Source organism: Perissodus microlepis, chromosome 8, assembly GCF_051167445.1.
Source record: "Perissodus microlepis isolate ML-2025 ecotype Zambia chromosome 8, ASM5116744v1, whole genome shotgun sequence".
NCBI lineage: Eukaryota > Metazoa > Chordata > Actinopteri > Cichliformes > Cichlidae > Perissodus > Perissodus microlepis.
The window spans coordinates 3896552-3908444 of record NC_140468.1 but is presented as its reverse complement, the minus strand read 5'-3'; the positions used below and the strand labels follow the sequence as shown (position 1 = coordinate 3908444).

Here is an 11893-nt window from a genome sequence, read left to right as displayed (position 1 = left end):
GTTATTCTGCTGGAAGTAGTCACCAGTATATGTGCACGCTGAGTTATTAGGTAGGTGTGGACAAAGCCACGTGAGAAACTGAGATTGCTGTGGCTGAACTCAGTTCTGCTCAGTGCATCTGCTACAGGTAAGAGTAAATGTTACAATTAGGCAACGAAAGTGTGAAGTGAGCTTAGTAAAAATGCCAACATGTTGTCACTATTTAATCAACATTCTTCAAATGAACAAATATGTTGGGTACACCGTATTTTTGTGTAAATATTTAATTTTGTGTGCAAAATGTGAGTATTGTTGCAAAATGTCAAAGAATATTAACTAAACTGTAAATATGTAACGAATATAATATGTTAGTATGTAACTGTTAATGTAAAATATGAACTGTTAATGCTAAAGTGCTTGTACAGTAGTTAAAGAAGAGTGTCAGTATTTTTGAAAATAAAAGGAAGGTTGGAGACTGGCCTATAATTACTTAACACAGCTGGGTGAGGGGATGGCTTTTTAAGTAATGGTTTAATTACTGCCAGTTTGCCATTAATAGTAAAAGTTTGGTTGTATTTTAGATCAAAGCAATAACTAATGGAAGGATTTCCTTAAGCACTCTGTGGTCTAATAAACACAGATGGTTTAGAGGAAGGACCTGTTGAAGTTAACTTAAGGAGTTGCTGTACATAATAATATATAACATACAGCAACATCTGTGACAGATGTGAATAACCTTTTTCTCTAACCATTTTATTTTAATCATCGGTTGTGCTGAAAAGAAACCTGATGAATATTAAGATAACCCAGCTTTACAGAGTCCTATAATGTAGAGCAACAGGCACTTTGAAGCTCTTTAAAGGCTTAATGAAGTCCTTCAAAATTAGTAAGATGCTATTTCCTCACCAACCTATGAATCATGTGTTTTAAGGTGTGTTTTTGTGAGTTATACCAGGCAGCCAAGCACAGCAGCCACAGTATCCAGGGTCAAACCGATTGAAGAGATGACACTTGTCAACCCAATCACAACAAAGTGTGTAACTTGATGGGATGTTACACTTTGCCTCTCAATTGGGTGAAATGGACACACATTGATATATTTTTATATTATATATGTTTAAAGTTAAGAACTCGTTAGTGACCAAGGAAGGTATGAAGTCTCTAATTCAGGCTCCTTTTACCCCAGTGTTAGTAATGACTCTTTAAACATTTTTAAACATGATGATTTTCACGTTTGCTTGAAATAAAATATCTCCCTCTGCTGGTACAGCAGCTTAGGACAACTTGCAACTTGCATGTGTGTCGATTTATTGTCAACCTCTGAGGGAGTAGAGTTGAGGTAGTTGTGCTGTACTGTACAAGCTCATGGCGTTGAAGATGGAGAAATATATCCTTAAACTTGGAGCACTTTTAGAAAGACATCTACTGTAATGAAATGTATCGAATGTATGAAATGTAAGCATACAAAAGTTTGAGTTTTAGGATAGACACAAATAAAAAAAACTAAACAGAATAAAACAGACAAAAACCCCAGAACAGTATAAAATGTTTTATTTGTTGAAATGCAGAAGCAAAGTAGAAGCTTGCTGTTTTTGTACTTACACAGTAATAAAAATAAATTAAATATATTATAAATCTTTCCCATAATTTTTGAGACCTACTGCAGACACGGAAAGAGTGATGGGACGCTGCGATTAAAATTCTGTTTAAACTAAAACTAATAAAAAAATATCAAAATGATCCATGAGTCTATCAGTTTTTTGCCTTTGAAGATGAATTTTCTGGTGAGGCTCTGATGTCTTCGCGGCAGTAATGAAGCGCTCGTGTTACCTCTCAGCTGAGTGGCTCGTTCTTCCATGTAATTGTCTTGATTACCTTGGATGGCATCCAGTGTCATTAGTGCTGAGCACAGCTAATAATTCGCCCTCTTTAACATTTAATCACTCAAATCACAGAACATTTCTACAGTCAGTTTGAAGTTTATCCAGAGAGGCGCTCTAATGCAGCAGAAATGTGCGTGTGTGTGTGCATTAGCTTATGTTTTTGTCTCTTTAGGGATCTTCTTGCATGCATTTCCACCCCTGCATTCGTCCACATGCTTGAGAGTGATAAGACTGTCACCATAGTGAGTCAAATACGTTGTGCTTGTAAAGCCACGATGATGAGCCCAGTCCGCGTTGTTGTGTTTCAGAGGGAGATGTCTGAGGATACCTGCAGCTGTTGCCCTGGTTTCCACTTGGCGCTGCGTCGGCCGACATCCCCCCGTCTGTACGGCTGATTTCTCAGATCTGACGAAAGAGAACAAACACGAATAATCCACGTGAGACAAGAGGCTTCAGAACAGCCCGCTGACATATGTCAAAGGCAAACTAAGGGCCTGTTGGGCTTTATTTACTGAGCCATAAAATACATATTTCTACTCATCAAATTGGCCATAAAAAAACAACAACACAAAAACAAGCAAACGGGAAAATGCGAAGACGTCTGGTATGAAAGAGTCACTGCCAAGCCATCCTGGCTCTTATAAAATCTTAATTAGAATCTGTGTCAGACATGGATAGAGTGTGGGACAATGAGCCCCTCAGCATAAGCTTTTAAAAGACCTACAGAAGGCACCAGCGTGTTCTTTTGCATTTCACTTTTTGTCTCTCAGTTGATTTTCATGTCTTTGTGGTATTTTGCACATCTCACATTCTCACCTTCGTCTCTTCACAGGTGTGATGTGGTGTACGATCAATCTTAAAAAGAATCTATTATGCTGATTTCCAACTTCGTGTTTTTGTTCTTGGACGTTACAGGAGTAACTTTACAGCATTCACAGCTCATAATAATCATTGTAGAGAATTATATGAATGTACTGTGATCAGCTCATCTAAAGATATACTGCAGCCCCTCCATCATTTAAGCTTTCTCTTTTCTGATTGGCTACACAGAATGTTTTTGTGGGTACTGCATAGAAAAAACTGTAATTGTAATGCAAGTGTTCAGAGCAGGCTGTGCTTGTGATGACTGATACATACACTGACCAACTTGAACTTTTTAACACTTTTTAAACGACTAATAGAAGTATACTTTTGGACAGCATAGCGTAGTACAGAGATGTCGTACGTCCTGCACCACAGATTGAAATAAAAAGGGAAGAGCTCTGACAGTTTTTGGGTGAGTAAATTAGTTTAAAAATCACTGTTATCAGTCTAAGAATTAGCGTATATCTCCATTACCGTTGTTTGTGCAATTTAAATTCAGCCTCTAAGACATTAAATGATGTTATTTAACAAGCCTGTGAAATTCTTGAGATTAAGTCTTTTGTGCTGCGGGCCTGCATCAGCAGGATTAACTACAACCAGTGTTGGTCAAGTTACTTGAAAAAAGTAATCAGTAACTAATTACTGATTACTTCCCCTAAAAAGTAATCCCGTTACTTTACTGATTACTTATTTTCAAAAGTAATTAATTACTTAGTTACTTAGTTACTTTTTAAAAACACGATTTACAACCTGAATAGGTGATAAAGCGATAGATCTTTCAGCCCAGTTCTACTTTTTCTACATAATCCATCATACAAAATGTAATCAAATGGAAAAGTCTCCTTTTTTAAAACTTGTTTTATCAGTTTTAATCTTTTAACTTTATGCATCAAGCAAAAATTAAATTATATGCAACATTCTCTGACTGGAAGAAATTTGTTTAACATTTAAACCTATTTTCTGCACATTCCAGCACATAAAATAAAATATTTTTTGTGTTTACACTCAGTCTTTCAAATAGATGCAAGTAAAACACAGCAGAAAATAAATAAAATCAAAGACTAGCGGTCCTGTTGCTCTATTTTCACCTGTAAAGCAGGCGGAGGTTTACCCTGGTGCAGGTGTGCCGCAGCGGTCAGTGGAAGAATCCGCGAGTTTCTCTGTGAATTTCCCATTACGTCATAGCGCACTCGGTGCTTGTTTAGGGTTTTTTTCGCTGTAAAAAGAAGTTTTCTTCCCACGCACAACGGACGCTAATGTTTTTGTCACTTTTTATGGAATCAAACTCAAAGTAAGGTCAGTACTTCCACGCTTTAAACGCTGCACGCTCATACTCTCTCCGCACTCGATATATTATCCATTGTTGATCTGCACACAGCTGTTGTCACGAACGTCGCACTCGCTTACGTCACTGTCATGAGACATTCTTGCAAAAAAAAAATCACGGTTTTAGTAACGCAGTAACGCAGCGTTCCTACGGGAAAGTAACGGTAATCTAATTACCGTTTTTGCAATAGTAATCCCTTACTTTACTCGTTACTTGAAAAAAGTAATCAGATTACAGTAACGCGTTACAAGTAACGCGTTACTGCCCATCTCTGACTACAACTCAACAAACTCCACACAGCTGGACGTTGTGTGGCTCTGAAACCAGGACCCACTAACAAATGAGGCAACAGTGCTAAATGTCCTTTCCTTCAGTGCCCTTTAATATATTGAATATATCTTTATTATCCAAGCACTCTAACAGTACTTTTATGACTGGAAACAAGGAAAACATAATAGATCTCCTTTAACCTATAAATCCAAGACAAGCTATCTACAGCATATTCTTGTGTTTTAGTTTGAGCTGCTCTCCTTCTCTTTGAAAGCCATTTAAAGTGTGTCAGAAAACCTCTGGAGAGAACTCAGTCACAAGGCATATCCAACAAACAGCACCCAAAATATTCCTTCAAGGGCAGACTGTCTGGGATACAGTTACATTGGGAAGGCAGAGCAGGACAATTTCTATGCAGTTTTAGTGCAATATAATGTGTTTCTAATATTTTTGTGTTTATTGTTGTTAATCACTGTTGAGTTTGTCTCATGTCCATGACTGGAGCAGAAATAGAAGCTGGGCTCAAAGGATTATAAGTGCCCTCTACACTCTGTATCCACCATCTCTTCCTGGTTATAAATACAATGACAGTGTCATGATCAGCAGGAGCGGATTTGAAAACATCACCTCTTCACTGAAGACAGAGTCGCAGAAGAGACGAGAGGAGCGTTTGGCAGAGCGAGCCGTGAAGGGCACGGATTTAAGAGCTGAAGACAGAAGAGGAAAAAAAACAACAGGGACAGGAAGAGAGGAGGGACAAACAAGGGCACAGGGGAGGGACGTAAGCCTTAGTGAAAGTTTGTTGAACTAAAGAAATTTAAAAAAAAGAGCACTGCTGGAGAGGAAATAGGATAAAATGTTAATGAGATTAACAGCTGCTTAGATAAGAAAGTAAAAACACTGAGGACGATTAGTGTGAAAAAAGTGTGTGACAGCAGAAGGTACAGAAAAATAAAAATTAATGGACTAGAGCGTCCATCAAAACTAGAGCTGGAAATCAGGAGATAGTTAGCTTAGCTTAGCATAAGAACTGGAGTCAGCGCTCAGTGACGAGTTCTTGCTGTTGGGAAAAATCTGTACTCCCCAATCGGTTGGGGAGTGGTTGTTGGAGCACAACATAAACAAGTGCAGAGAAACAGTTTGTGGCTTATGTTGATTTAGCTGCTGCCTTTAAAGTTTGTAGACAAAACAAACAAAAAACAAAACAAATAAAAAAAAATCGAGTTCTAATTCATGAAAAAAGTTTCAGTTTAGTTGTTACCTAGTTAATTAGCAAGCATTAGTGTGTAAGTGTTGCTATGTTAGCAGCTAAACTTCACTTGATACAATGTTTGAACTTTAATTACGTAGCTGTCACTGTGTAGCTTTAGCACACACGAACCTGTAACTGCATAGCTGCATCTTTCTGTTGCCTCTTTCTTTAACTGTGTAATTAACCCCTCCTGATAATTGCTGATAACGGTTCACAACACATATACAAAACACAGACAGGTTGCTGTGTACCTGTGATAATGTCCTCGATGGCTCCGTCTTTCCCCTCCCTCACCAGAGGAGACATCTGCCTCTTCTTCAGCTCTGCTATCAGGTCCATCTGGGGTGGTCTGGGCATCGTGGGACCCTGAAACAACAAATCAGATTTAGTTGAATGCAACTTTTTACAACATGCTTTGAGAGTTTTAGTTCTTTTTATGTCCAATAGTCTGGTCGTTTTTATGCATGAAAGTTATAATCTCAAGGAATGTCCTTAAAGTGTGGAAGTCTGACAGGTGAAGAAGTACAAGCGGTCAGCAACACAGAGAACTGATCAAATGTTTCAATTCGAAAATTAAAACTAACTAAAACAAAAAGAATTGACCATTTTAAGAAAGAAAAATATTGTCTTATTTTGAATTTGATGGCAGCGCGGACCATGTTTACCACTTTCTTTAACAGTTCATATATGACTGGGAACTGAGGAGAGCTGTTTGGACATCAAACAGGGCAGTCCAGCTCCAGGCTTGTTCCAGATCCAATACCTTGTATACTTTATGGTAGTTTATCTGTCTTTGGACTAGTTGTGGGTACTTGACATGGCTGACCGGAGCATCACACAAGTTTTTGTTGATACTTTGACCTTTTAATGTCGTGGGTCTTTGTACACATTTCTCTAAAAGCAAAGCAGTTTTCCTCTAAACTGAGATCATTAATGTCTCTACCAGAGGAAAAGGGCTTTCAGAAAAGAGTATTTCTCTCTGTCCTTCACTGAGAAGAAGTACTTTTTGAAGGGTGGTGTTTCCCTTGCTGAATATCACTTTAAAAAAATCAAAAAAGAAAGGGCCAACAGATAAAGTCTGAGGTCTACTGTCAGCTTTTAAAGTGTTGTTGCAAAATGACACAGTCTAATTATTCAGGAGAAAATCATCTTTATGTGCTTGGAAAGTTTGTAGACACACTTGAAAGTACTTTTCCTGCACTGACTGTTTATCGTTCCCACCTTGTTCCCCATGACTTCAGGTTTAGGAGGAGTTAAAGGAGCCTCGTGTTGCTTGTTTCTCTGCTCGATGTCCAGCTCTGCTTGCTGGCAAACACAAAAACAATGTTTCAGAGGTCAGATTATAAACAGTCACTGATGGCTGCAGGTGTAATGTAAAAGCTCTTGGTGCGTATCAGTGAAGCAGCTGTCTGTTATCTGACCTTGTACGCTTTGATGAATCTGACAAAAATAGGGAAGAACATAGAGGGCGGCGTTGTTTTGGGGTTTTCTCCGAAGTACTCCACAGCTGAGTCATAAGCATCCTGCAAAAGAAGGTAAAAAATATCAGGTCATGATCAGCCATGAACTGACAAGTACTTCCTGTTCCTAACATCGACAGAGACGAATCTGGATAATTTCCTCAGGGATTAATAAAGTATTCTGATTTTGATAATTAAATCCGACCTGTGCGGTCTTTCCATCGGCTATGAGACCGTTGAGCAGCTCCACGTTGCTGTTGAGAAAACGCTGCAGCACTAGATTGTCTTTTTCTACGGAGAACTCCCTCTTCGTCCCCTCCATGCCTCTCTCCAGAGCCCGAAGGTCCTGCAGGATACTGTCCACAGAAACTAAAAGAGACAAAGACTTCAAGGTGAAGTTAGAGCTTCAAATTAACATTCTTATCATTGCTTATCAAACAGCAATTAGATTATGATGTACTTTAGAAGACTGAAGGGTTATGCAAGGTGTTGCATGAATAAAGTGATTCTACTGCTGTCATAACACCTTGTGAGCATTTGCCATTTTATCATCAGTGTATTTACAATCTGTGGTATTAGTTTAAACTAAAATGTACGTGATTAAAGTTTGACCACATTTAACGGTAATAATAAAAGTTTCGAAACTATAGCCAATAACTCTGGCTTTGTGTAGGTTTTGTCCTCTTGGTCATCTCAGACATACCAGTCAGCATCTCCATAGAAACTTCTGGTTGTTCTCCAATTGTTGGTGAGTGGTTGCAGTAGTTTCATGTCAGTTACAAGGTGAAAACACGGTGCTACACTGAAAACGCCCCATGACTGCTTTGGTTTCTAGCAGGTTGCCTTAATCAAGTGTAGTTTACAAGGGAGATTCAGGCTAAATGGTAAATGGCCTGTATTATATATAGCGCTTTACTAGTCCCTAAGGACCCCAAAGCGCTTTACACATCCAGTCATCCACCCATTCACACACTGGTGATGGCAAGCTACATTGAAGCCACAGCCACCCTGGGGCGCCACCCGGACCAGTAGGCAACGGGTGAAGTGTCTTGCCCAAGGACACAACGACCGAGACTGTCCAAGCCGGGGCTCGAACCGGCAACCTTCCGGTTACAGGGCGAACTCCCAACTCTTGAGCCAAGATCGCTACATCGACATGTACACGGATATTTTGGTAAACACAGATTTTTCTGTGAATTTTGTCCTTTTGTCCTGAGGGTCACTAAAAATAAAGCTTTTCGTTTACAGAAACTCTGCTGCATTTAAACGTGGAAAAGAGAAACAGCGATTTTGTCTCGTAAGATCAAAGTTATGTGCCTTCACCTCCCTTTTGACTACACTCCGTCTTTTTATTTGCCAGCATTTCTTCACACTTAGAGTTATATCACCACCTGTTTCTTTGGCATGCACTTGACAGACTTTGAGATCTTTTTGGGGGGATTTTCATGTTCATGGAGATATTTTTTTTAACCTTTTTTTTAAAACCATTTTTAAAAAATGACCTCAGGTCTACACTCACAGCATCTTGGACACACGATTTAAAAAAAAAAAGGGGGTCAGGAAGTCAGAAGTTAAAAAGGCAACACAGGTCAAAACATCCGATTACTACAGGGCTACAAACCACAAATACAGTTAATGAAAACAAGATTTTAGGCCAAATGTTGATCAGATCAAATGCTAGTTTTTCTTTTTATTTGCCCCCTTTTTCTTTTATAGCAGCAACTCTTGAGCTACTGTCAGGAATTATACTGTGCTGTGCTTTATCTCTTTCTTTATTTGCAGCTTTGTTTCATAGTTTAGCGTTTAATCTATAATTACTTAATTTGGGAGGGAAGTACTGGGTCCTCTTGGATCTTGGACCTTTGTAAACTGTGACAGGAGTTCAGCCATCATTAATTACTGTACACATGTGAGGATGTGCTTACCAAGTGCCGCCTTATCCAGGAAGTGCAGCTCTGTGTGGAAGGATTGCAGCTCTGGGTATTTCTCCTGGATGATGTTGACGATGAAGTGCATCAGCGTCTGTTTTCGGTCTGTAGATTTGGTGTCCAACAGCTTGGGAGAGCCAGCAAAGAATGAAAAGTCTGACATTAGATTGATAAAAACAACAGGTTGCACTAAAAAATTTTTAAATTATCTACAGAAATAGCAACCGAAGCAAAAAGCCATCTGTAGCTGCAGGAAAAAACTGCATTAATTTTCTCACCAAGTCTAAGCTTTGCAGACGGAAGCCATATGCTGCTCCTCGCTTGCTGCTGTTCATGTAGTTTCCAAATGCCAAGATGATCTTTACATCAGAAACAGACAGAAAAGTATGTTGTCAGATGTGACACAAAGTGACAACATGTGTGATATGCAGCCCACACAGACTCAAAAATAAACCTGCAGTGAAAAACAAAACTTGAAATCTGTCACAGAGGTAAAACACAAAACCTCTCCCTTTCCAGGAACAACTCATCGTTGTTTTTATGCCACTTTAAATTTAGGAAAAAGACAACAACCAAAGTTGAAGGAAAAAGCGAGACAAATTCCTCGGGGTTAAAGACACAGCATGTTTGGTCTCATATTACAGCAGCTGTGCTCTTGCAAGCTTTGGAGGCTACTTTCCCAGAACTGCTGAACTGGAACTGAAATTATTTCCATCAAAGCCTGAAAACACTCTGGCACAGAATAATGTGAATGGGTGAATGAGGCTCATAGCAGAAAGCAGCGTATAAGTACCAGTCTGTGAGACAAATTACAAGGCTCTGTTTTTCTAGTGTTCCAGATTTCTACCATTAACCCTTTAAGACCTACCATAGAACCAAGTCCGCCAGAGCTTATATTATATTTTTACATGTTGTAGTGACATTTCTGGGAGCATTTCAAGTTGATATACGTCAATACAACCATCATAGCCCAAATGTTAATAATATGTATGCATTAAGTGCATAGTAATTACATAAATTGCAAAAAAGTGCAATAAACTACAAAAAATTAGAAAATCGTTTTTGCTTTTTTAACATATATTTCTAGTTAGAGGAATTTAAGAGGCTTATCCCTCAAAACTGTAAATACAAAAAAGTTGCACAAACTAGTTTCCCACCACAGGAAATTTATTTTAAGTGTCTTCATAGTTTTATTTTTGAAATACACCAATTTTTATATACTGCAGGAAAAACGAAAATAAATATTATAATGCAAAATTGCAAAAAAGCAGCATGTGCATCAAAATAAACTATTTCCAGCAGTGCGATATGAGTCCTAAGCATCCCAGAAACGACTCAGAAAGTCATAAAGTCAAAGATAACTTTTAAAAACACAAGTATAGGCTCATAAGGCCCTGATGGTAAAATCTACATTTCCGCAAAATGACGTCACTTCCGGTTTTGGGCAGGTCATGGCGGACATTAGATAGTTCGCGCTGATGGACGTAGGAAGTGTTACAAACAGCTGATCGGATCGGCAAAGCGTGTTTCTGGAATATTATGTTTTTGTTGCTGCAAGTGCTTTTTATGCAGTTTTTGCGAAGCTATATGTGGAAGGAAACCGTGACTTAGGACAAGCTGATGGCATAAGATGTAAGTACAACTCCTCCGGTTTCATATGCAAAAAAAGATATTGCGCTAGCTTACGTGGTTGCAGTGCTACCGGGATTTTTAAAAAGTTACGCAAAACAGAGCATGCCCGCTCTGACCGGCTTTAAAGGGTTAACTAATATCAGTGTCTGTGTATTGCATGTATACAGTGCACTGATACAGCTCACTAACCCAGTGCTGTCCAACTCCAAGCCTGCACCTACCTAAACTAGTGTTACTTGACATCTTACCACTGTTACTTCATCTAAATATGGTCACCTCTGGGAACAAAAAAACACCACAAAATGCTAACGTTGAGGCTCCATTACAAACGGATGGTCCATCGTTTATTTACAGCTTATGTGAGATCTTGGTTGAATGTGTTTCTGTTGTTTTGCTGAGAGCCCCCCAGCAACCAGTATTTTAAAATGAAATTAGAAGAACAATAAACAAATTAAAAATGTTATATGCCAGGATTTGACTGTAATTTTTAATGCTAATTAGGAGGTCAGTGACTTTGATTCCATTTTGCCGTTGCTGAGGATTCACAGGAAGTCACAGACAAGCAGTCCTAACCAGTAAAGGTTATTATTCAGTCATGTACTGGAGCTCTTTGACACTTCAAATAAAAGTAAGAATCACCTCGAGAATTTTCTTCAGCTTAGTGGAAGACTTGATGGACATCGAGGCCGCGATGATGGCATTCAGTTGCTGTAAGAAATAATGCAAAGATCAGTGCGTGCACATTACAGTATACACTAACATTTTTATTTTAAAGGACTAGTTCTACTTTTTTACAATTCTCGCAGAGTCAGAGGACAAGAGTGATTCCACTGTAAATATAAAGCCAGAGTGCTGATAAGGAGAAATTTCCCCGTGTTAAACCTCAGTACCTGAATAAATGCCTTTTATTCCTAGAAGTGGGCTTTTATTCAGCCCACTTCTAGGAATAAACTCTAACAGAATAACTGCCTTTTCCTCGGCATGACTGTGAAATCCCCTGTTGTAAACTTTGCTTAATTCTCTTTCCTCAAATACAGTTCAACCGTGGACTCACAGGCTGTATCAGCTGGACGCTCTCAGGGAAATTGCCCATGAAGGTGAGAGTGCTGATGCGCTGGGAAAGCCGCGGGATCTTGCTAAAGCGCACCATGAAGCGGTCCTCCTCGCTGAGCTCGTCCAGGGGCCTGCCCTCGCACTCGTAGTTGTGGATCAGCTTCATTTCATACTCTGTGGGGATGAAACGCTCCAACAGCTCGAGGAAGTCCAGGCTCAGAGCTTTCAGGTTGTACCTGCGGGGA

The 11893-nt window shown here is 39.2% G+C and overlaps 1 protein-coding gene across 4 annotated transcripts in view; it reads right to left on the bottom strand.

Moving 5' to 3' along the window:
• Nucleotides 1–1513: 1513 nt before the first annotated feature.
• The window catches only part of fmnl1b (formin-like 1b), a 38125-nt gene continuing 27745 nt past the window's right edge, over nt 1514–11893 (bottom strand). For 2 of the 4 annotated variants that reach the window (XM_084937073.1, XM_084937075.1), the window contains exons 18-27: nt 11650–11884; nt 11235–11303; nt 9242–9322; nt 8961–9090; nt 7241–7404; nt 6997–7098; nt 6797–6880; nt 5827–5941; nt 4951–5030; nt 2176–2267 (exon numbers count right to left, since the gene is read on the bottom strand). In XM_084937073.1, the coding sequence (XP_084793199.1) occupies nt 2262–2267; nt 4951–5030; nt 5827–5941; nt 6797–6880; nt 6997–7098; nt 7241–7404; nt 8961–9090; nt 9242–9322; nt 11235–11303; nt 11650–11884 (1066 nt within the window). In that variant the 3' untranslated portion in view covers nt 2176–2261. Of the gene's footprint in view, nt 2268–4950; nt 5031–5826; nt 5942–6796; nt 6881–6996; nt 7099–7240; nt 7405–8960; nt 9091–9241; nt 9323–11234; nt 11304–11649; nt 11885–11893 lie in introns of all 4 variants that reach the window. The other 2 variants (XM_084937072.1, XM_084937074.1) reach the window with 1 other exon arrangement.